General features: G+C 37.6%; 3 protein-coding genes across 5 annotated transcripts; 1 reads left to right on the top strand and 2 right to left on the bottom strand.

Moving 5' to 3' along the window:
- The first annotated feature begins 156 nt into the window (after window positions 1-156).
- LOC121946051 (sialic acid-binding Ig-like lectin 14) lies at window positions 157-9,803 on the top strand. The gene is made up of 8 exons (XM_042490461.2): window positions 157-723; window positions 1,784-1,923; window positions 2,205-2,281; window positions 2,373-2,578; window positions 5,537-5,800; window positions 6,009-6,320; window positions 7,252-7,339; window positions 8,226-9,803. Exons 1-8 carry the CDS (start codon window positions 669-671, stop codon window positions 8,287-8,289), a joined length of 1,206 nt encoding a protein of 401 aa, XP_042346395.1. The 5' UTR covers window positions 157-668; the 3' UTR covers window positions 8,290-9,803.
- Window positions 9,804-9,861: 58 nt separating this feature from the next.
- On the bottom strand, window positions 9,862-16,701 carry LOC121945826 (B-cell receptor CD22-like). Of its 2 annotated transcripts, XM_088084010.1 has the most exons (7): window positions 16,161-16,695; window positions 14,564-14,908; window positions 14,250-14,471; window positions 11,894-12,214; window positions 11,199-11,270; window positions 11,063-11,096; window positions 9,862-10,986 (listed from the first exon to the last, which is right to left on the bottom strand). In XM_088084010.1, exons 1-5 carry the CDS (start codon window positions 16,195-16,197, stop codon window positions 11,215-11,217), a joined length of 981 nt encoding a protein of 326 aa, XP_087940136.1. In that variant the 5' UTR covers window positions 16,198-16,695; the 3' UTR covers window positions 9,862-10,986; window positions 11,063-11,096; window positions 11,199-11,214. The 2 variants fall into 2 exon arrangements, with proteins under 2 accessions (XP_087940136.1, XP_087940135.1); XM_088084009.1 differs by having other exon boundaries at window positions 11,199-12,214; window positions 16,161-16,701.
- Window positions 16,702-17,824: 1,123 nt separating this feature from the next.
- LOC121945825 (B-cell receptor CD22-like) lies at window positions 17,825-24,284 on the bottom strand. 2 transcript variants are annotated; one of them, XM_088084008.1, is made up of 7 exons: window positions 23,854-24,283; window positions 22,368-22,712; window positions 22,054-22,275; window positions 20,099-20,419; window positions 19,360-19,435; window positions 19,224-19,257; window positions 17,825-19,139 (listed from the first exon to the last, which is right to left on the bottom strand). In XM_088084008.1, exons 1-7 carry the CDS (start codon window positions 23,888-23,890, stop codon window positions 19,104-19,106), a joined length of 1,071 nt encoding a protein of 356 aa, XP_087940134.1. In that variant the 5' UTR covers window positions 23,891-24,283; the 3' UTR covers window positions 17,825-19,103. The 2 variants fall into 2 exon arrangements, with proteins under 2 accessions (XP_087940134.1, XP_087940133.1); XM_088084007.1 differs by lacking the exons at window positions 17,825-19,139; window positions 19,224-19,257 and having other exon boundaries at window positions 19,410-20,419; window positions 23,854-24,284.
- Window positions 24,285-24,906: the final 622 nt, after the last annotated feature.

The raw sequence follows: 24,906 nt of genomic DNA, 5'->3' as shown, positions 1-24,906 counted from the left end.
GCGACAGTTTCTATCAACCAAAACCACCGACGCCCGCTTCTGATAGAAAAGAGATAAACATTTGGAAGACTAGACTAACTGAGACAGAGTTAGAGAAAGTTTTATCCCGTCTTTAGTCGCTTTGTGTGGTGGTCCTGTGAGCGCTCAGCTGCGCAGACGAGAGGGGCACGAGTGACGTCAGCTTACGTTTCTGAGGCTCTCACTGTCTGACCATGCAGACCTGCTGCAGGTGAACACACTGCTATATAAAGTGTTCATAACTATCATCAAACACAACTTAAAGAGGTTAGAAAGAGATTTATTGTTCTGGTATTTACTTTCAGAAAGTGTGGAGCTTCATATTTCTATTAGTGCAGCTGAAGCAGCACAGTATCTCCCAACAGACACACACTCAAACACATACATACACATTTATTTACAGTAGGCTCCTTTGCTGACATTGCATCACCCCAGTTCCTCATTTGCAGAGGAAATTAAAGGGAAGTTGGACAATGTGACCTATAGGGCTTTGTCTTTGAGGAAGAGAAATAGGCATCATAGTTTAAAGAGAAGAGAGGATTGACTAGATCACAGCGACACAGAGTAGGGTGAGAAGGAGCGAAGAGGTGACTGAGGGAGAAGGGTCAGGAGATAATAAAACAATCAACCAGCCTCAGCAGGAAGAGAAGATGTGTGGACAAGTGGCAAAGAGCTGCTGGCTGCTGCTCACACTCTCTCTGAAAGGTAAGACCTTGAATGAAAGTACCAGCAACATTCATGGTGGCACCCACAATAAGCATTACGAAGATCAGCCGGCCCAACATCTGTCTATGGTGTCAAAACTGATTGAACAGAATCAACTTAATGTGTTGAGCAGGGGTGTTTCTGGGGTTAGAGGACTTTGGGGGCTCTGCATGAATTTTAATAAGCATATTCTTTTTTATGTACCTTTTTTACCTTTGAAAACCTTTTTGTAGTTTCCAAATTACCTTTGAATTGTGATGTCATAAATATCAGTCATTTTTAGTAATTGGCATTGAGTAGAAATAGAATAGTTTACAACTTCTATCATTAAAAATGTATTGACAAGAGTTGGAGAAATAGTTAAATGAATATATTTATGTTAATGATAGTTCATGATGTTATTTAATACTGAAAAAAAGTCTGTGAATCTTTACTATAACTGTATAAAACAGACGTCTTCAATATTTTTTCATGCTAAGGACCCCTCAGATGAAAAAAAAATACAGCAGGAACCCCCTTCTACATATATAAAATTGGGTTGCATATTACAGCAGGTCTACAGTAACCGGTAAGGTAGCCTGAGATGACAACATTATAAACAACAACAAGCTTTATTAAAATAACGTTTTTTTACAAATTAATAAATAAATACATCATGGAATAATATAACAAAGACTCATGGATAACAGCTAGCCTGCCATCAATGCTGTGTACTGTAAATTCATTTTGCTTGTTTGTTTTTCGGAATAGCCCGGTTTATAACTTTGCAAATAATTTGTTGCAGTATCGCTGCTGTGTATTTTCAGACACATTTTTGAAAGAAAAAAAAAGATAAAACAATATTTTGGCACCGCTCCCTGTAGTAACTCTATTTTTTAATGTCATTAAAGTTTTACATGTACTTTCACAGCACACAGAGCAAACTGTGAATTTCTTTTACCTTTAATCTGTAAGTTAAGATTTTAATGCATTCTTTAAAAGAGAAGTGTGCCATTGTAATATGACTTGTTAATGATTCCTTAACTTACTACATTTTCACACATATTATCTTCCTCTTTAGGTATACTTGCAGGTGATTGGTCCGTTCATATCCCCGGTCCTATCTGTGCTGTGATTGGTTCTACTGTTGTTCTCCCTTGTTCCTATGACTACCCCCAAAGTTCTAATGAAACCAAGGAAGAGGGACGGCTCCCTGCTCAGGTGATTCAATAAAGAGAGCATTGTTAGCAGTTTCAATATGTCCTGCAGTGCGTCTTTAAGCAGAAGACTTCCTCTGCCAGGGCTCAAAGTTGTAATCAGAGTGAACAGAAAAGTGCAGCTACAGGGGGTTGATTAAGGATAACTGCATTAGACTGTTTTTGAGCTTACTATTCAAGTTTTGGGAGTGACTTGAACAAATAATAGAGCCAGAGCACTTAATGCCTTCAAAAGCCTGCTCTTTTCTCATTTTAAGCAACTGTGTTTATTTTTTTCTCCATTAGGATGGGGGAGAGATACAACAGTACAAAGTTTTGTCTGAGATGTGGTGTCTCGAAAACAGTCGTTGCATCACACCAAGGTATTCTTTAAGACGCAAAGAAACTCACAGCACAGAATTGAGACAAAACAAAATAAGTATCTAAGTTTGTCTTTCTGTCTGTCCATCTCAGATATGTCTTCCACAGTAATGGTATCGCCCTCGATCCATCCTACCAGAACAGGGTGGAGTACCTGGGTCAACCAGGAACAAAAAACTGTTCCCTGAGGATTTCTGATCTGAGACCATCGGACAGCGGAGCATACGTGTTTTACCTCATCACCAGCCATCCTACACAGAAGATGCCAGAGCAGAGTGGTGTACAGCTGCTGGTGACAGGTGGGAATATTTCATATTATAGATACTTAAAAGTAATTATAATTAACATGATCATCACTGTCATAATCATAATTATCATCATCCTCCACCACAGTTATATAAAATTATAAAACAATTATGTAAATGTAAAGCAATGCATCACATCACATTAAATCTTTATACTTGTATACTACAATGGTGTTTACACCAATTTATTGTTTGAAATGCAAATTAGGAAGTTCATGTTGATCATTCGTGCCTTTTATCTCAAAATCATACAAAAAAACTAGAGTTACAGCCTCATGGTGCACCAGACAATTTTATACATGTCTGTGAAAATATGGATGCTTCACACACATCTTCCCCGCAGCAGCACAGAACATCTATCAAATCAGCACAGTTTCAGGGTGAAAACTTAATATTAGTGTCACCAATTCAGTGTCTGACCAAATGTCTCCCCTGTTGTGATCGTTCCTGCCAACTCAATTCCCACATGGATAAATAAAAGTATTTATCTATCTATCTATTCCTGAGTTATGATGTAATGTCCAGAAAAGTGTTATTACATAATACTATGACATTAAAGTAAAGCTGACCTTTGACCCTTTTGATATATAATATCATCACTTTGCTATTTATGTGAAATTCTGTCATAATTTGCTTATGAGTTATTGAGTTATGGCCAAAAAACTGTTTTGTGAGGTCACCATGATCTTTGACTTTTGATCACTGGATTCTAATCAGTTCACTTTTGAGTCCAAATGGATGTTTGTGCCAAATTTTAAAAAATCACCTCAAGGTGCTGAGATATTGCATTTACTTGACTGAGGCAGACAAGATCATGGTGGTCTTGACCTTTGACCTTTGACAACAAAAATTTAATGAATTCATTGTTTAATCCAAATGAACATTTGTGAAAAATTTTAAGAAATTCCCTCAAGGTGCTCTTGAGAAATCATGTTCACAAGACTGGGACAGACGGACAGATGGACACACATACTGTACGGACGACTGTCAGTAGTGCTGTAGCCTTATAATGGTTGTTTTAAATTAGCTTGCACTGACAGCACACAAACCACCAAGTCTTTTTATTTGTTCTTCCTCTATGTTTTGGCTGCCTATCTGTCTGTTACTCAATGCCTGTCTGCCCAGCTACAACAATAGTATTGAGTGGCAACTGTTTCGTTGTAATTGTTTAAGCAACAAACATAAAACTAAGAATATTTTGCACATTGTTAACCTATAATACTTCAATACTTAGATAAAAAGTGTTGATGTTTAAGCACTGTTGCTCTGAGTGCTCTTCCTGTGTGCAAGTGCTATTTATGAGAAGTTGAAGTGAAACTGACCACTCACTGCATATAAATAATGTATAAACTCAGCTTTACATAATGTTTCATAAAGCCAACCAACAATTTTTCTAACCAAGACCTACGTTGATGATGAAAATCTCTCATACGCAAACATGAAGGTCAAGCTGTAAAGAATGGGGATTTACAGCAATTTAAGGTATTAGATTGTGTTAAAAAGCATGTGGTGTGTGGAGGGCGGGTGGTGGCATTGTTTCACCACAAAGCTATCCTTAGGCAATGATTGAGAAACATCTGGGTGAAATCATAATCTTGTTTTCTTGTTTTTCTCTCTGTTGCCACTGTGTCATGCTCTTTGATTTAACCCCATGAAGTACTAGTAATCTGTAGGATTAACCAAACAGTCAGAAATGGTAGAATACAGAAAAACAGAAATGACATATCAGAGGTAAGCTAAGTATTTGTACTCAGCTAAAGGAATTTCAACTGAAATTCGTCACAATGTTTAGTTTATGACAGCTGCACAGGAATAGTAAGAACAAAAATACCAACAGGTTGTGGTTTGGCCTTGAGAGTTGTTAGTTAAACCCACAAATGCGTTACATGATCAAATTGACCATCACTGGAAAACTCTGAAGCGACTCAAAAGCGACTTTTAGTGTGAATGTTAAATGAACAGAGGCTTGTGAAAATCAACACAGAGACCAGAATTGAATATCTTATGGTCACATAGTCCACAGAGGTCACATCATCAGTGCAATCATTGTGATGTGTGGGTTCTTGCGTTCTGGACCCAAAAGGGCTGAAACAGGCACAAGGAGCACATTTAGAAAATATTTAAAGACTTTTAATAAAAAATGAGTACTTGGCACACGACAGCCAGCAAAGCAGTGAGACACACAGTGAAAAAAGCTAGAAAACACTGCTAAGTTCAGTGGGAACAAAATCTAAAAAGAACACAGTTCAAATAAGGAGCAAAAACACAGGAAACCCTTAAAGGTTAGCACAAGGAAAAGAAAAAAAGCAGACAAAAGAAACACTGCAAAGCCAAATAGAAAAAGACAGGATTATCTATTAGTGGTGGAGTGACGAACAGGTTTTTTATGGAGGAGCTGATTGCAGAGAATGAGACCAGCTGTGCCTCATTGCCAACTCAGCAGAGTGTGCCAGCCCACATCATGCCACACACTGCAGGAAGTGACACAGAACAGGGAGGGGGAGGGAAAGAGAAAGCACAGCATTAAGTGTGTAAATGCAACAGTTTAACATTTTTCCCCACCAGAATTGGGTATTTAGGGGGAAAAAATTGTTTAGACTGCCGTATGCAGTAGAGAAATATATATAAGAACAGTTTGATTAACAGGGACAATTTTTAAAAATCAAAATAATCTTTGACTTCATTTGACTTCAGTGTTTCTTAAATCCTGGCCAAGACTCTAGGCAGATTGTTATACAGTTTTTGGTCACAAATCAGTAAACACAGCTAATTTAGAGACAGAACATCATTTAACATTAAATGTTAGGATTTTTTACTATGCAATTGATATACGATCTTGTCCCACTGACATACACACACACAAATATAATATTTTTGTCTATTTAAATATCTAAAGTAAATACTCCAACCAGATATGCACTTTCCCTGTTTCCCAACACTTGCTTTCTCCAGAGTCCTCCAGCACAGTCGCAGTGTTAGCAAGTCCCCCCAGTGACGCCACCGAGGGCACGGCCTTACGTCTGGCCTGCTGCAGCCTTGCGGACAGTCCACAGGTCAGTTACAGATGGTACAAAAGCACAAGCACCACCCCGAGACATACTGGACAGGTGTGGAACATCAGTGAGGTTACATCCGAAGACTCTGGCAGCTACTACTGTCAGTTACAGACTGAAGATCAAGTGGAAAACTCATCAATGCTGAAAGTTAATGTAGAGTGTAAGTCAAGTTCACATTAACGTTATTAATTTATTATAAATCATTCAGGCAATGGCTGCACCTAATTTTAACATAAGTTAAGCAAGTGCTCCAGAATTAGTATTTCAACAGAGAATTTCTTCAGAATTTCTCAGCTGTATGAAGAAACTTCCCCGTACAGTTTAAAAACTACAGTTAAATTTTGGTTTTATATCTCCCTCCTCTCCAGACTCTCCTCGAAACACAGTTGTCTCAGTGTCTCCTGCTAAGGAACTACAGGACGGAGTTCCTGTGACTCTGACCTGCAGCAGTGATGCTAACCCACCTGTGCGCACATACACCTGGTACCAGGGTAAAGCATGTCTCCCTACAGCAGACAAAAGCTTTCATCCAGCAAGACAATCCATGGCTAAGCCTGCAGGAGGAGGCCTGACACTCAGCAGTGCCAGCATCACCACTAAGGAACACGGACAGCACTGCTGTGTAGCACGCAACAGACATGGATCAGACACTTACATCGTAACGCTCACAAGTCCCAACAGTAAGTGAAAGAAGAGTCCATCATTCACACTGTCTGAGTTTTGCAGTTTCCATTGGCAACAAGAGGTGGGACAGAGTCATTGTTTTACAAGTCACAAATAAGTCTCAAGTCTTTCCACTTACGTCTTAAGTCAAGACTGACAAATCCCAAGTCCTAAACTTTGAAGTTTTTTCAAGTCCTAAACAAGTCATAATGTGCTTTTCGACAAATCTAATGCCAGTCAGAGTAATAAAGATTAATTATTTTTTAAATTCAAATGTATTTGTTAAAGATCCAGTGTGAAGGAAATAAATGGCATCTAGTTGTGAGGTTGAAGAACTGAAACTTGGCAGACTCTGTGAAAGAGGACCCGCTCCATATGTAGATATCAGCTGCCCAGTCTAAACTAACAAAAGCACAATTCTTATGTTCTTGTTTTCGACTATAAACTAATGCAAACACTTGTGAATATTATATACCATTTCTACCAACAGATGCCAGTATTTCCTTCTCACTGGATTTTTAATTTAAGTTAATCAAAACAATTTCAGCCAAACTTGATCATGTAAAAATAGTGCTAACATTGCACTTTAATAGTATACAGCACTATTAACCAGTACCAAAACTAGCTCTTAGCACCCATATTAGCTTGTTTACTAGGTTAGCCTTGACTTGACATTTTTTGTGATGGAACAAAGTTGGAAGTTGTTGAAACAAAAAAATATAAGAATTTGCCCATTTTGCATATAATTTATTTGTTTAAAAAAGAACAAAAAAATAGGGGGAAAAACTACTGCCATGAAGCTTAACATTAAGAATTATTCTTACATTTTATATACTCAGCACCTGGATATTCTTGACTCAGGGTCTAACCATCCACGTACACATTGTATGAAAGAGTGCTGCCTGAGACCGTTTGTCCTGGCTCTAATTCCTTTTCTGTCCCTGTCAGACTCTTTGGGAAGCAGATTGCTGGTTGTGGGAGTGACCATTTGTGTTCTACTGGCTATTATGGCCATAGTGGCCTTTGTTATGGCAAGGTGAGTTTGTTGCTTTTCTTACAGCTGGTCAGTATTATTACATTTTTTTTTCCTGTCATATTTTTATAAGCATTTCAGAAACAGGAATTGTAAGTGGTACCATTTGGTGGATGATGCAAGTAAAATAACAATTTAAAACAGATGAAAATCAAGTTTACTTCAGTTCACGTTATCACTTCTTCAGAACTCTTAATAAGCATCATGGACAAAAAAAGACCTCATCTTTATAGAAAGTGTGCTTAATAAGATCCAGTGTGCCTAACAAGAAGTGATACTGCATTTGAAACCACTTGATACATCATTTATAACACTGCATTGACATGGTTGAAATATTCAAATTATCCAATCTAGATGTGACTTTAATGTGTAATAAAAGGCCAAGGTGATGTCCATAGTAATTTGAATAATAAACAAAGATCTTAAGTGTATGGGTTACACATAGTGTTACATGAAATAATGGTTTATTATAGTTCAAGAAAAAAGCTGAGAATTGACGGTCAAGTGTGTAGTAATTAGGGGGATATATTGGCAGTGATATAATACAGTAAGTATTTTTTCTTTACCGTATAATCACCTTAAAAAAAGGAATTAAAATGGAGTACGCCATGCTGTTTTTTGCAGTAGGCCAGAATAAACACACCAAATTCTGGCTCTAGATAGGGCCATTTGTGATTTAACAATGGTCACCATAGTTAGCAGCCCATCTGCGATGAGCGCGTGAGGAAAACACTGCAATCCTAATCAGGAGTTCTATTTTTTAGCTGGTTGCAATTTATAATTCTCACCACTAGATGCCACTGATTCTCACACACTGCTCCTTTAACTTAGTAACTTAATAAAACAGAGTTTTAGTGACTTTTGATGAAATATTTGTCTGTTCTTTCAGGAGACGGAAAACATCCACACACCAGTCATATGTCCTCACCCAGACAACTGCTACGTCACCTTAAGTGTCTCAGCAAGACCAGGACCAGAACTAACTTTAAAAAAAACAAAAATATAATTTTTTTTTTCAGTAACTCAAGATTGGTAGATTTTTTTTTCACACTACCATCGGACACTTGTTAACCTTCACGCCTCATGTTGCCAAGTAGACCTCTACAACATACCCTCAAACCAACCAATGCCTTGAGTTGATGACTTACATCAAGTGCACAGAAGCAAAACAATGCTGTTGACAGTGGCACCAACTCACAGTGTGTGACAACTGAAAGATATGATAGACATTCCTGTAAATTTAAGCAAGCTGGACACAATGCTAAAGCCTTTCAGTCCTGGATTTCAATGCACTCAGCGTAACAAGAATGAACTTGGTCTTCTTGGGCTTAAAGAGACTAAATTAATTATTTATTATTATCAGTTTAATTACAAAACCAAAAGAGCTGAAGCAAACACTGCCTTTATTCTGCTGGCTTGTGATCTCATTATTTTTTCCATATGTTCAAGTTTCATTTTTCTTTGGAGGAAGCTAAATGCTGCTGTCAGGATTTAACAAAGCAAAGATAACAGACTGCAAATCCTCTGTCGCCTCACTACCAAACTCCCTCTAGTTTGTGCTCTTGTCGGTTGAACCGCTGCAGTGAATGATGTGAATTTGAACACATCCTCCACTGTTCATCACATTTAAAGACCACATCCGGCGTTGGATTTTAACAAAACTCCACCGAGTGCACCCAGTGCTGTATGAGCGATGTCCAGAAACAGCTGTTACCGAGAGCCTGTTGGTGATGATGATGATGAGCATGAAGATGGATGGATGACGGAAAATAGACTCATAATGATCCAATTAAAAGCTGTTAGCAGTTAGGACCGGGTCATATCTGTGTGGTCTTGTAAACTCTTCAGTGTGATAAGGCTCAAACAGACACTGACCAGAGCCTGAGGATGAAAACCAGGAGGACAGTGACTCTGACACCCGGACATCCATTTACAAAATGTTCTTGAATATAAACTCTTTATCTCATTAGTCTATTTTTAGAACTTTGCTTTTGTCTGATTTATTATATTACCCTGAGCTGAGTAAAGTGGTGCACACATCTTTGATTTTTTAAATAATGGTTAAGTAAACAAGGAAGTATGGTACTTCATTTCCAAAATGTTTAAAGAGACAGTGTCAGATACCGTATGTGCAGAGCAGTTTAAGAGATGTTTTGTTCAGTTGCATTTACTGTACATGTTTAACGTTCATGTGATGTTTTAAAGCTGGGCTACACAGGGTTTTACATCATTGGGCAAAAATTTCCAGAAAACTGCATACTGCAGCTTTAATGAAAAACATCGATAATCAGTGGTGCACATATTGTACTGCCATAAATTCCAATACATATTCTGAGTTTTTAATTTAAAAGCAATTTTAAACTATAATGTATGTCATCTGAGATTTTTTTCATATGTAATGTATTTAGTAGACTGAAGATTGATACCAAGATTTTGTCTTAGAACTAATAAAAAGCTTTTTTTTAAACTTTCCGTTTTCCAATACTTAACTGCTCATAAAGACAACTCCCTTTAAAGCAAGACAGTTCACTGTATACTAAAACATTTTAATAACACATTCTTTAAAAACGACAGAATGAAAACAATTTAAGGATGTTGTCAACAGGGCATGACAATGTACCTTACAAAAAAACATAAACTATACAGTTATAACAATAGAAAATTCAAAATGCTTCTTATGCATGTAGGTAAATATAGTAAAATGTGTTGACAGGTGTGAGTAGTTTTCACCACTAGAGGCAAAAAATATGATTGCTGAAGCTATGACTGATTACGACCACATTGACCAAAAGGCTGTCATCTGTGTGATGCACAAATTAAGACTAAACTACAAGATCCCACTGATAACATACAAGGCACTGCATGACCTCACCCCCAGTTACATTTATCACCCCCTTGTGTTTGTGAAGTGCTTTGTATCTGCATGTTTTAAAAAGTGCTGGATAAATAATGCTTTACTTACCTACATGTTGGTCAAGTGTGACACAAGCCTCAAAATGTATTGACCCTAAAAACGCTATGCTGTTGCATATTTCTGTGAAAAAAAAAAACAATATAATAAAATCTTAAGATTAAACCTGAAACCTAACCTCAATGTTATTATAATAATAACATTTTCAAAAACATCTGCAAGTTTACCAGAACATAATGCACATGAGTATTTTAAACACAGGGTGGCAGCAAATCTTGGTTTGACAACAATGATTTTGAATCCAGTGTGTCATACCAGAAGTGAACTCCACTGAAATTTGTTCAGCAACAGAACTTCTATGAAAAATGGCTTAATATAGTAATATTTGAAAAGCTGCGGATATATCATAGATGAAATAAACATGTACAGTAATGTTTCTTGAAAATGTTACAAATCTTCTGTCCCCAGTTTCATGAGAGGGACTGAGCGTTTACACAGGAATCGTGAATGAAAGAGAGGTGTTGCAGCATTTTTTTCATGCCGACAAACTTGCTGCCCAACTGTTTTTTGGTTGAGCTCCAGGCAGCATACAAACCACAGACATTCACCTGCCAAGTCATGTATCGAGTACAATGTCATCAGGCCCAGGCGGAGGCCATCAATAGACATTTCCTTCTTCATAACCTCATTTTTGACCCATTTATGCAGGGACAATATTTTCATAATCATGGCTGTTCTCCTGAAACACAACAGGGTAACATTTAGATATTTTGTGTTGAACTGTCACCCATTTATTAATTAAACAGAACACTTACCTTTTCATCCGCAGAAAGTTTACATCGCTTCCACCTTTAACAATGAAAAAAGAAAGTGTGGAAATGTAACTCTTCAGCATTTCAGTCACAGTATGAAATGTCACAGTCCAAGAGTGTTGTGTATCTCTTTACTTACCATATCAAAATCACAACTATTGGAAGAAACACAATAAGACTTTGACTCCAATGGCAATGAAGAAGATTGTATCTGTTAATAAAGGCAGAAAAAATTATGTGAGAAATTAAACTCACAGCATCTCAGATTTTCAAAGATTTTTAGAAACGTTCAGCAAATATATTCTAAACAGATTGTTTAACCCTATGAAACTTTATCAACATCATTTTTTGTGCAGTGTTCAGATGATTTTCAGAAGCTATTTAACCCTCTGAAAGCTTTCTCTGGGAAAAGGCAATGACCTGAAAATTAGTTTGAGAAAAGAGGAGGGGATTATTATAGAATAGTGTTGGGGGGACACTTTTTTTTCTATTATAAGCACTTTTTTTTCAGTCATTTTCTTGGTGTTTTTTTTCTTATTTTCGGGTGATTTTTCATGTACCTTTATACTAATTCATAACTCATTTTTTTTGTCTTTTTAAGTTGCTTATTGCCTTCTCCCCATGCTTTTAGAAGAAATCAAACCAATCTGCTCACGTTTCAGGGGCTTAAATCCCACTCGAATGAAGAATTAAAAGAAAATCCTAAAATCTTTCGTATCAGGCTGGTATGCAACATTAGAACTATAATTCCTTGTTGGATGAGGGATTGATCATATATTAATGCAATCCTTGAAGAGTTTGTAGGTGTATCAGTGATCTGTCTGCTTGTCTTACTTCCCTGCGCTCTGTCTGTATTGTCCACTGTCCCCTCCTCTGACAGTGGTATCAGAAGCACCTCAGTCGAGTTGCTTTCCCCCAGTTTGTTCCTGGCCTGGCAGATGTAGAGTTCAGTGTCGGCGGCATTCACAGAGCGATTTAACACCATCTGTCCTGAGTCCACTTGAGACATGGAGCTGAGACTGGAAGCAGAAGCCCTATACCAGGTGTAGTTGTCTGCTGCAGGGTTAGCAGTGTTTTGGCAGGTCATAATCACACTCCTGCCTACTGTTGGCTCGTCAAGATAGGTGACCTCAATAGACACATTCATTGGGGGATCTGTAGTAAAAACACAACCACTGTGATGTTGTATACATTCTTTTAGAGACTATACATTTTTTACAAAAATATTCATGTAAGATTCTGACTATTTATAACCAACAAATAAATCATCAAAGCACATTTCATTAAAAAATGCAAAGATATTTGGGGAAATATGCTTTTGAGCTTTCTTAGTGAAAGCGATCTGGTAAATCTGACAGGCCTGCGTCCCTCATGTTTAATTAAATACAACGTAACTACCAGAGGATGTTAAAAAAAGAAATCACAGTGTCATATTGCATCATATCATTGTGGTACAACCAAGCGGCAACCTCTGAGGCTGAAAAATGAAGCCACTGTAAAAGTGCTAAAAACTGCAGTCCATAGAACTTGAAGCCGGCTCCAAAACAGAGTCATTTCCCACAGTCATTCCAACTCATTGTCATCCCAACTCGTCACATTTTGCTGCTTTGGAAGTGAACTTCCGTATCTATTTATTATGTTTTAGGTATCCTTCTGGTCCTGCTGTCCACGATCTGGGATGCCTTTACCATGATGTCAACAAGTGCACATGGCGGGATGACGCCACACTTGGTGATTTTAAGACAACAGGGGAATATGGCAACCAACGCGGGAATGTCAGCAAACGCACATACTGGCAGCTATGGTTAGGACTAGGCAAAAACGGCACGCATGGCTAGGTGTAAGGTAAGGTGTAGAAAACAAAAATCATATTTGGATAGGGAGCACCAGACTCCCCCATGACAGTCTGTTGCTTGTTTTGCATTTATGCCAAACACACTGACAAAGCTGTGTTATTTCATTAGTTTGTAATGACAATGGGCCGGACCTTATGTGTGACTGTTAAAATCATCAACTTTATGGCAGAAATAAACATGTTTACAGCCTGTTTTTGGTCTCTGTAGCTTATTACAAATGGAGAACTTGAAAACAGGTATCAAAATGAGCAGGGCTAAGTCACTCCTTTGTGCTGCCTGAGGGGAGAGGGTTGGTCACCAAAGCTGCCACCACATAATCTATGTCACCAGCCACCAAATCAGCCAGCAAAATTCAGTTTTAGTGCTCGGGTTTCAACCAGTAGAGAGTAGTCTCTATGTGCATTTTTATGACACAATAAGTAAAAATATCAAGATGTGGACCTGACTTAGAAAAACTACAAACTACATTCATCAGTTGTTTGGAGTTTTGGTTAGTCTTTAAAATAAAGAAACTACAGTGCTATAATGCCATGTTCACACCAAAGGTGATAAAACTTTTCGTGTTGCGTTACTTACGCGTATGCAGTTACTGGAGTGTTTTTGAAGCATGTTTCAACTTGCGAAAATTCGCTAGGAGAGGCAGCTAACACCTAATGTGGTTTGCAGTGAAGTGCTGACGCGGACTGAACCAAAATGCACACTCTTGCATCTTGCACATTACTCACCCTCCGTTGTTTATTTTACAAAATAAAAAAACAACTTAAATTACTCAGAGCATTTTGCTGAGAAGCAACTCAACAAAAATAGCTTACACAAGACAAAGGTGTATATTTTCAAAGCTTACCATGTACTTTATAGCCTTGCTCGCTGATCTAAGCCCTTCAAATCCTTATTTATGCTCTCTCTATATGGTGGCCTGCAGATGCTGAGTGTAGCTCCGTGTTTCCACAGACAGCAACATAGTTTATCCTTCATTTCTGGATCTCAGTAACAACAGGAGAATCTCTATCGCAACACAGCCTCACACGAAATTCTCACTCTATCACAGCGCTTCCATCGTCCATGATGTTGCATCCAACGTTTTTGCATTGACTTTGCGTTGCTTCCACTATTAACACATAAAGAGGGTGCCCTAAATGCTAGGAAACTTTCTGCATGATGGTGCACTTTATATGTTATATACGTTATTTTTCTGGCCCTGCCACTCAGACAGTCCACCACTGATGAGCTGTATTAGATATTTTACCAAAATACTGAACTACTCCTTTAAGTACATGTATCGCAAAGTTAAATACCAGTTTCTCATTCAACAGCGTTATAAAAAAGATACTTACACTGAACATCCAGAAACACGGGTTCAGATAGCACAGACTCATGTCCTTCGAAAGCACACACATACTTCCCAGAATCCTCTGCTTTAGCCTCGAACTCTGGTTGGGCTACTGGACATCCATCTTTAAACCAAACTATGTTGGAAAGTTGGCAGGATGTTCTACATTCAAGAGTCACTTTGTCTCTTGCCCTCACTGTGTCTGCGTACACTGTGGCATTCAGCTCTGGACACCAATAAAGAGACACAGTGCATGATATTAGGCAAACCCCAAAACATTAAAATTGAATAGAAACACTCAATGTAGAATAATTTAACCTGTGACAGTCAGGTGTACTGATGTTTTACTCCGCCATCCAAAATTCTCTGTATCAAATCTGAAGTAGTAATGTCCAGTGTCGCCATCCTGCAGATCATGAATTGCCAGGCTGCAGTCGTGCTGTTTGTCCCCAACATATTCAGTCCGATTTTCATATGAAGGAAGTTCTGAGAGCTTGACACGTTTCCAAATGCCATATTGGGATTGCGCTTTGAACCATGCAGCCTTTTGAACTGTTTCATCATCTGGGTAGCTGTACGAGCACCTGAACTCCACCGATGTTCCCTTTAAAGCACAAATATTTGGGTTTTCAAAGGTCACTGTCCCCATAGCGCTCACAGTTCCTGCAGAGAGATAAAGATACAAATGAATGGGTTTAATTAGTTTAATTGTTTTACTGTATATGCAGAGTTAAAAGAAGAAATATCAGAGCAAATGTAAACATAGTGCTCTACAACAATATACATATATCGACCATATAATTAAAAGAACTAAAGGAAGTGAGTTCAGCCGAAAGGTGAAGACTGTAAATTTGCTTTCAGGTGAGGAGAGGGTACAGTGAAATTATGGGTTCTTCAAAAATAAAAAGCAACTTCAAATTCTGTAAAAATAATTTTAAAATGTATGAGAATTAGAGATCCGGGCACAGCAGTTGTTATAAATGCAGTGACTACACTTTTTAGCCCTTGTGGAAAGTGGAAAAAAAAGCTGTGCAAACAACATTAAACACAGATCAAAACATTTCTGTCTCTTTATCTTTTTAAATAGCCCCAGCAAGTTCCATGCAACAGCATGTAGTGGCCAGTATGCAGGCTGGAAGTCATATCTCAGGGGTAAAGCCCTAAGTCTCTGAGTCTCTGCTGCTCCTAAAGCTTTAAATTGTATGCAATGTTTTTTTTTTTTGTTTTGTTTTGTTTTGTTTTTTTGTTTTGTTTTTGGGTTTTTTTTTATTTCAGTTCAAGAGTTTCTGTATTATGGTCTTTTAACAATGGAGATAGTGAGGATATCAAACTTTTGCAAAATAAAACTAAAAATAACATAAATTGAATAAATAAATAGTGTTGGGATATACAGAAGGTATCAGCTCCATTCCCCTGTGAAAATAGCATTATGCTCTTGCTAGAAGTATCCCATGTAGGTTTGTAGGTTTAAAAGATATACTGTATGATTTTCCACAAAAACAATGTAAAGATAAACAAGTAGTCCCTCTCAATCATCACTTATGATTCATTAGAAGTGAAGAAGCATAAACTTTGCCCTCTGCCTGGATTTTCTTATTTTCCTCTTATTTTCTGTGTTGGGCATGTGCAGCACTGAGGTGAGGCTTCATTAAATGGTGAGTAAATTAAGGGTAAACCTGTGGCTGGTTTTGTTGTTAACTAGTCACTGTCAACAAACACTAATGGCAATCCTGCATGGTATACCTCTAACAACATCCAATTCAACAACGTAACAGTGCACTTTGAACTTAGCCTAACAGTGCAGGATAAATAAAAATAATCAAATAATGCAGAATGGTATCGTTGTTATGGAGGGGCAAGAAATATAGCATTGCAATTTTTCTTGAAACGAAAATTAAAATAGATCTCTTCTTACCTGCCTTCAGGATCAGAAGCGCCAGCACTGTGATCATCTTCTCGTCAATGTAAAACACAAAAAGTCGTTACTGGTATCAGATTTGGGGATTAGATTTGAAATCACCAAAGTAGACGTGGCAGCGGGCAGCATGGATCAGGAGGCGGAGGATGAGGGGAAACAAAAACATCTGGAGCTCAACAGTTCTGGGAAGAGAAATCAAGTATGGTAGGAGTGATGTGCTTGGATGCCAGGAAAAAAAACAGCTAGAGCATGCAAGTTACTGGTTACAGAGCGAGAAAAAAGGGGAAATCCAGGTCCACATACACGAATCAATAAATCAAATACTACTTCGAAAACTGCCGTCAGACAGGGTTTGTAAATCCAAACTTCGATCTCATACATGGATGTGATTCCCTTTCACTGCATCGTCTTAGTTTTGTAGAGGGAGCTGTCAATAAGTTCCCGAAATCATGTGATTGCGTAACTGTATAAGGACAGCTGAGTGTGAGATAAATCTCAAATTTCACTGGAAAGTTATATTTATGAAGAATATTGAATAAATAAAAAAATACGTAATGATTTTTTTTTAAATGCATATATTTTATGCAGGGATGTGAGTGTGTGTGTGTGTGTGTGGGGGTGTGAAAATCCCACTCGAGTGAAGAAGAAGAAGAATTAAAAGAAACTTCGTTGCCTCTATCTTGTATCCTTTCATGTATTGCAACCCTTTGTTGCTTTCAGTCTTCCTTACTTAACACCTAAAATAATAAATAAATAAATAAATAAATAATAATAATAATAATAATAATAATAATAATAATAATAATAATAATAATAATAATAAATTTGATTTTTACAGCACCTTTCATACATATCTAGTAGAATCTAGTAGATCTCTATCTAGTAGAAGTGCTTCACGGGGGAGGAAGAGAAAAAAGAAATAGGCCTATATTAAGGCGTAAAGAGGTCCACAAAGCAATAAAATAGTTCTTTTAACAATCGGAAGGTAAAAGATGGAAGTGTAAAATATTACAAGACTAAAAACCACAGAAAATGTGTGATGTCAATAGACAGTCAATAAATCAATATTAAGTAAGAATTAAATAAAACAGTGGAATAAGCTGAGTAAAGCAGTCTGATATGAGGAGTCCCTGGTCTAAGGCTGGAGTAAAAAGGGTTTTGTTGTTTTTTTTTGGCTGTTTTTCAAAAACAGGGTGGTGGTTTTTTTATGAAAGAATCTGTGCTTTTTCTTCCTCAGTAAATGGTGTAAATGTTAATTTTGTTGAAATAATAGTCCATCTGTTTTCCTGCGTTAGGAAGGACGACTGTACCTCCACACTTAAACTAACATCTTCACAGAGATATATGATACGTGACATCTCAGCGGGCTGGTTTCCTTCCCATTTATTTAGTATTTTAGCAGAAGTCAGCTCGGTGGCAGGTGTTTACTTTGCAAACATCCTTCTGTCTTTCTCAGCAATGTCTGTGCTTTACTTAGATCCTGCGCTCCTTATTAGGGCACACTGATGACACAGCTGAGAGCTACAATTTTTAAAAATATGTTTCTCATGTTCCTTTTTTATTACATTTTGCCCTCAACAGCAACATCGCATGCTCTAACACATAAGCTACAGCCAAAAAACATGCATTCACACAGAAATGATGGCATTCAAAAAGACTGGTTCTGATTTATCAGGATGAAGCTTCTTGTAATCATTTATTGTATTCAAAATAAGACAGAAACAGCCAAGGAATTTTACAGCTGCAGACAGTTACACCTTGGACTCTAACTGTTTTTCTTCTGTTTTCATAGGCCTTTACCATTTCAGACTGTTGTTGGTTTTATATCTGGGCATGCTGCATATTTGTTTTTCATTGCCAGGGAAATCTGCTCAATTATGAGTTAATATTGTATATGAGTTATTTGTCAAATATTTCTTATGTCATGTAAAAACAATATGATCATGTGTTTTGTATGCTGGGATAGATAAAGTTGTTGTGATGACAAATCGCAATATCTTACTTTGACACTGAGAGATCTCATAAATTATATAAAGATATGCAAAAATGGACAATGAATTATTCCTACATTTTTGCTATGAATAATAACAATAAGATAATAAATTCTGCAAATCTTTCATTAGTAGGTCAAACTCAAAAGTGAAGAAGTTTAATGTCTTACAGTGTGCATACTGCATGCAAAAGTGTATATTTTAGAATAGAATAGAATAGAATAGAATAGTTTTGTTACAGCAGCAATAAGAGAACAGCAACTAAATTAAATATTCATTAAAAAGGCCAAAATGATACAAATATATACATATATATATATACACACACACACACACATATATATGTATGTATGTATATGTATATATTTGAAGGCACTTGACATAGAATAGAATAGAACAAAATAAAATAATAATAATAATAATAATAAAGTGTTTACAGTATGTACGGAGTGATCATGTGTTATGTATGTAAGGTATGTGATTTGGTGTCTTGGGCAGAGCCAAAATGTAACTCTTTCTTTCAGGTGAGTATCCATTGTCTCAGTGTCTAATAATAAACAGCACACTATTACTTATTATTATCTTAATTGGCACAGAGCATTCAAACAAGAACAAAAGCAAGTAGGTGGTGGAAAGTGATGCCATTTCTGCTGTGATGGCAGCAGGTCCACCTGCTTGTCCTTCAGACAGAAGAAACTGGAAACTGTTAAACTGTTGCATTTACAAACTTAATGCTCTGCTTTCTCTTTCCCTCCCCCTCCCTGTTCTGTCTCGCTTCCTGCAGTGTGTGTGGCATGATGTGGGCTGGCACACTCTGCTGAGTGGGCAATGAGGCACAGCTGGTCTCATTCTCTGCAATCAGCTCCTCCATAAAAACCACCTGCCAAGTCATGTATCGAGTATAATGTCATCAGGCCCAGGCGGAGGCCATCAATAGACATTTCCTTCTTCATAACCTCATATTTTCATAATCTTGGCTGTTCTCCTGAAACACAACAGGGTAACATTTAGATATTTTGTGTTGAACTGTCACCCATTTATTAATTAAACAGAACCTGGTCCCACTTACCTTTTCATCCGCAGAACGTTTACATCGCTTCCACCTTTAACAATGAAAAAAGAAAGTGTGGAAATGTAACTCTTCAGCATTTCAGTCACAGTATGAAATGTCACAGTCCAAGAGTGTTGTGTATCCCTTTACTTACCATATCAAAATCACAACTATTGGAAGAAACACAATAAGAAAGACTTTGACTCCAATGGCAATGAAGAAGATTTTATCTGTTAATAAAGGCAGAAAAAGTTATGTGAGAAATTAAACTCACAGCATCTCAGATTTTCAAAGATTTTTAGAAACATTCAGCAAATATATTCTAAATAGATTGTTTAACCCTATGAAACTTTATCAACATCATTTTTTTGTGCAGTGTTCAGATGATTTTCAGAAGCTATTTAACCCTTTGAAAGCTGCACAAATTGGTTTGATTTTTTCTCTGGGAAAAGGCAACAACCTGAAAATGACCTGAAAATTAGTTTGAGAAAAGAGGAGGGGATTATTATAGAATAGTGTTGGGGGGACACTTTTTTTCTATTGTAAGCACTTTTTTTCAGTCATTTTCTTGTTGTGTTTTTTTTCTTATTTTCGGGTGATTTTTCATGTACCTTTATACTAATTCATAACTCATTTTTTTGTCTTTTTAAGTTGCTTATTGCCTTCTCCCCATGCTTTTAGAAGAAATCAAACCAATCTGCTCACGTTTCAGGGGCTTAAATCCCACTCGAGTGAAGAAGAAGAAGAATTAAAAGAAAATCCTAAAATCTTTCGTATCAGGCTGGTATGCAACATTAGAACTATAATTCCTTGTTGGATGAGGGATTGATCATATATTAATGCAATCCTTGAAGAGTTTGTAGGTGTATCAGTGATCTGTCTGCTTGTCTTACTTCCCTGCGCTCTGTCTGTATTGTCCACTGTCCCCTCCTCTGACAGTGGTATCAGAAGCACCTCAGTCGAGTTGCTTTCCCCCAGTTTGTTCCTGGCCTGGCAGATGTAGAGTTCAGTGTCGGCGGCATTCACAGAGCGATTTAACACCATCTGTCCTGAGTCCACTTGAGACATGGAGCTGAGACTGGAAGCAGAAGCCCTGTACCAGGTGTAGTTGTCTGCTGCAGGGTTAGCAGTGTTTTGGCAGGTCATAATCACACTCCTGCCTACTGTTGGCTCGTCAAGATAGGTGACCTCAACAGACACATTCATTGGGGGATCTGTAGTAAAAACACAACCACTGTGATGTTGTGTACATTCTTTTAGAGACTATACAGACTATACAAGCCACTGTAAAAGTGCTAAAAACTGCAGTCCATAGAACTTGAAGCCGGCTCCAAAACAGAGTCATTTCCCACAGTCATTCCAACTCATTGTCATCCCAACTCGTCACATTTTGCTGCTTTGGAAGTGAACTTCCGTATCCATTTATTATGTTTTAGGTATCTTTCTGGTTCTGCTGTCCACGATCTGGGATGCCTTTACCATGATGTCAACAAGTGCACATGGCGGGATGACGCCACACTTGGTGATTTTAAGACAACAGGGGAATATGGCAACCAACGCGGGAATGTCAGCAAACGCACATACTGGCAGCTATGGTTAGGACTAGGCAAAAACGGCACACATGGCTAGGTGTAAGGTAAGGTGTAGAAAACAAAAATCATATTTGGATAGGGAGCACCAGACTCCCCCATGACAGTCTGTTGCTTGTTTTGCATGCCAAACACACTGACAAAGCTGTGTTATTTCATTAGTTTGTAATGACAATGGGCCGGACCTTATGTGTGACTGTTAAAATCATCAACTTTATGGCAGAAATAAACATGTTTACAGCCTGTTTTTGGTCTCTGTAGCTTATTACAAATGGAGAACTTGAAAACAGGTATCAAAATGAGCAGGGCTAAGTCACTCCTTTGTGCTGCCTGAGGGGAGAGGGTTGGTCACCAAAGTAGTATCTATGTGCATTTTTATGACACAATAAGTAAAAATATCAAGATGTGGAGTTTTGGTTAGTCTTTAAAATAAAGAAACTACAGTGCTATAATGCCATGTTCACACCAAAGGTGATAAAACTTTTCGTGTTGCGTTACTCACGCGTATACAGTTACTGGAGTGTTTTTGAAGCATTTTTCAACTTGTGAAAATTCGCAAGGAGAGGCAGCTAACACCTAATGTGGTTTGCATTGAAGTGCTGACGCGGACTGAACCAAAATGCACACTCTTGCATCTTGCACATTACACACCCTCCGTTGTGTACTTTCAAAAATAAAAAAAACAACTTAAATTACTCAGAGCATTTTGCTGAGAAGCAACTCAACAAAAATAGCTTACACAAGACAAGGTGTATATTTTCAAAGCTTACCATGTACTTTATAGCCTTGCTCGCTGATCTAAGCCCTTCAAGTCCTTATTTATGCTCTCTCTATATGGTGGCCTGCAGATGCTGAGTGTAGCTCCGTGTTTCCACAGACAGCAACATAGTTTATCCTTCATTTCTGGATCTCAGTAACAACAGGAGAATCTCTATCGCAACACAGCCTCACACGAAATTCTCACTCTATCACAGCGCTTCCATCGTCCATGATGTTGCATCCAACGTTTTTGCATTGACTTTGCGTTGCTTCCAGTATTAACACATAAAGAGGGTGCCCTACATGCCAGAAAACTTTCTGCATGATGGTGCACTTATATGTTATATATGTTATTTTTCTGGCCCTGCCACTCAGACAGTCCACCACTGATGAGCTGTATTAGATATTTTACCAAAATACTGAACTACTCCTTTAAGTACATGTATCGCAAAGTTAAATACCAGTTTCTCATTCAACAGCGTTATAAAAAAGATACTTACACTGAACATCCAGAAACACGGGGTCAGATAGCGCAGACTCATGTCCTTCGAAAGCACACACATACTTCCCAGAATCCTCTGCTTTAGCCTCAAACTCTGGTTGGGCTACTGGACGTCCATCTTTAAACCAAACTATGTTGGAAAGTTGGCAGGATGTTCTACATTCAAGAGTCACTTTGTCTCTTGCCCTCACTGTGTCTGCGTACACTGTGGCATTCGGCTCTGGACACCAATAAAGAGACACAGTGCATGATATTAGGCAAACCCCAAAACATTAAAATTGAATAGAAACACTCAATGTAGAATAATTTAACCTGTGACAGTCAGGTGTACTGATGTTTTACTCCGCCATCCAAAATTCTCTGTATCAAATCTGAAGTAGTAATGTCCAGTGTCGCCATCCTGCAGATCATGAATTGCCAGGCTGCAGTCGTGCTGTTTGTCCCCAACATATTCAGTCCGATTTTCATATGAAGGAAGTTCTGAGAGCTTGACACGTTTCCAAATGCCATATTGGGATTGCCCTTTGAACCATGCAGCCTTTTGAACTGTTTCATCATCTGGGTAGCTGTACGAGCACCTGAACTCCACCGATGTTCCCTTTAAAGCACAAATATCTGGGTTTTCAAAGGTCACTGTCCCCATAGCGCTCACAGTTCCTGCAGAGAGATAAAGATACAAATGAATGGGTTTAATTAGTTTAATTGTTTTACTGTATATGCAGAGTTAAAAGAAGAAATATCAGAGCAAATGTAAACATAGTGCTCTACAACAATATACATATATCTACCATATAATTAAAAGAACTAAAGGAAGTGAGTTCAGCCGAAAGGTGAAGACTGTAAATTTGCTTTCAGGTGAGGAGAGGGTACAGTGAAATTATGGGTTCTTCAAAAATAAAAAGCAACTTCAAATTCTGTAAAAATAACTAAAAAAATGTATGAGAATTAGAGATCCGGGCACAGCAGTTGTTATAAATGCAGTGACTACACTTTTTAGCCCTTGTGGAAAGTGGAAAAAAAGCTGTGCAAACAACATTAAACACAGATCAAAACATTTCTGTCTCTTTTTCTTTTTAAATAGCCCCAGCAAGTTCCATGCAACAGCATGTAGTGGCCAGTATGCAGGCTGGAAGTCATATCTCAGGGGTAAAGCCCTAAGTCTCTGAGTCTCTGCTGCTCCTAAAGCTTTAAATTGTATGCAATGTTTTTTTGATTTTTGGTTTTTTTTTTTTGTTTTGTTTTTTTGTTTTGTTTTGTTTTGGGTTTTTTTTTTCTTTCAGTTCAAGAGTTTCTGTATTATGGTCTTTTAACAGTGGAGATAGTGAGGATATCAAACTTTTGCATGTAGGTTTAAAAGATATATTGCATGATTTTCCACAAAAACAATGTAAAGATAAACAAGTAGTCCCTCTCAATCATCACTTATGATTCATTAGAAGTGAAGAAGCATAAACTTTGCCCTCTGCCTGGATTTTCTTATTTTCCTCTTATTTTCTGTGTTGGGCATGTGCAGCACTGAGGTGAGGCTTCATTAAATGGTGAGTAAATTAAGGGTAAACCTGTGGCTGGTTTTGTTGTTAACTAGTCACTGTCAACAAACACTAATGGCAATCCTGCATGGTATACCTCTAACAACATCCAATTCAACAACGTAACAGTGCACTTTGAACTTAGCCTAACAGTGCAGGATAAATAAAAATAATCAAATAATGTAGAATGGTATCGTTGTTATGGAGGGGCAAGAAATATAGCATTGCAATTTTTCTTGAAACGAAAATTAAAATAGATCTCTTCTTACCTGCCTTCAGGATCAGAAGCGCCAGCACTGTGATCATCTTCTCGTCAATGTAAAACACAAAAAGTCGTTACTGGTATCAGATTTGGGGATTAGATTTGAAATCACCAAAGTAGACGTAGCAGCGGGCAGCATGGATCAGGAGGCGGTGGATGAGGGGAAACAAAAAAATCTGGAGCTCAACAGTTCTGGGAAGAGAAATCAAGTATGGTAGGAGTGATGTGCTTGGATGCCAGGAAAAAAAACAGCTAGTGCATGCAAGTTACTGGTTACAGAGCGAGAAAAAAGGGGAAATCCAGGTCCACATACACGAATCAATAAATCAAATACTACTTCAAAAACTGCCGTCAGACAGGGTTTGTATATCCAAACTTCGATCTCATACATGGATGTGATTCCCTTTCACTGCATCGTCTTAGTTTTGTAGAGGGAGGGGTCAATAAGTTCCCGAAATCATGTGATTGCGTAACTGTATAAGGACAGCTGAGTGTGAGATGAATCTTAAATTTCACTGGAAAGTTATATTTATGAAGAATGTTGAATAAATAAAAAAATACGTAATGATTTTTTTTAAAATGCATATTTGGCACAACCTAAAATTGTTAATGCAGGGATGTGAGTGTGTGGGGGGAAAAAAAGAAGTAGGACAAAAATAAAGAATAGTCATCTCTAAATGGGGAACTTGTGGTTGAAACTTCGTTGCCTCCATCTTGTATCATGTATTGCACAACCCTTTGCTGCTTTCATTCTTCCTTACTTAACACCTAAAATGATAATAAATAAATACATAAATAAATAAATAAAAAGTAATAATAATAATAATAATAATAAATTTGATTTTTACAGCACCTTTCATACATATCTACAGCTCAAAGTGCTTCACGGGGGAGGAAGAGAAAAAAGAAATAGGCCTATATTAAGGCATAAAGAGGTCCACAAAGCAATAAAATAGTTATTTTAACAATCGGAAGGTAAAAGATGGAAGTGTAAAATATTACAAGACTAAAAACCACAGAAAATGTGTGATGTCAATAGACAGTCAATAAATCAATATTA

This window comes from Plectropomus leopardus, chromosome 11 (genome assembly GCF_026936395.1).
Source record: "Plectropomus leopardus strain MGB_pleo_1.0 chromosome 11, ASM2693639v1, whole genome shotgun sequence".
Classification (NCBI taxonomy): domain Eukaryota; kingdom Metazoa; phylum Chordata; class Actinopteri; order Perciformes; family Serranidae; genus Plectropomus; species Plectropomus leopardus.
The sequence above is the reverse complement of the archived record's forward strand: the minus strand, read 5'-3'. Positions and strand labels throughout refer to the sequence as shown.

Excerpts from the sequence above, each read along its gene's own strand:
- LOC121946051 (XM_042490461.2), top strand. The coding sequence starts at position 669 with ATGTGTGGACAAGTGGCAAAGAGCTGCTGGCTGCTGCTCACACTCTCT. Across the intron at positions 724-1,783 it reads GCTCACACTCTCTCTGAAAG|GTATACTTGCAGGTGATTGG; the intron begins GTAAGACCTTGA and ends CTTCCTCTTTAG. Across the intron at positions 7,340-8,225 it reads GTGGCCTTTGTTATGGCAAG|GAGACGGAAAACATCCACAC; the intron begins GTGAGTTTGTTG and ends CTGTTCTTTCAG.
- LOC121945825 (XM_088084007.1), bottom strand. The coding sequence starts at position 23,890 with ATGATCACAGTGCTGGCGCTTCTGATCCTGAAGGCAG. Across the intron at positions 22,276-22,367 it reads AGTACACCTGACTGTCACAG|AGCCGAATGCCACAGTGTAC; the intron begins GTTAAATTATTC and ends ATTGGTGTCCAG. Across the intron at positions 20,420-22,053 it reads CGTGTTTCTGGATGTTCAGT|ATCCCCCAATGAATGTGTCT; the intron begins GTAAGTATCTTT and ends TTTTTACTACAG.
- LOC121945826 (XM_088084009.1), bottom strand. The coding sequence starts at position 16,197 with ATGATCACAGTGCTGGCGCTTCTGATCCTGAAGGCAG. Across the intron at positions 14,472-14,563 it reads AGTACACCTGACTGTCACAG|AGCTGAATGCCACAGTGTAC; the intron begins GTTAAATTATTC and ends ATTGGTGTCCAG. Across the intron at positions 12,215-14,249 it reads CGTGTTTCTGGATGTTCAGT|ATCCCCCAATGAATGTGTCT; the intron begins GTAAGTATCTTT and ends TTTTTACTACAG.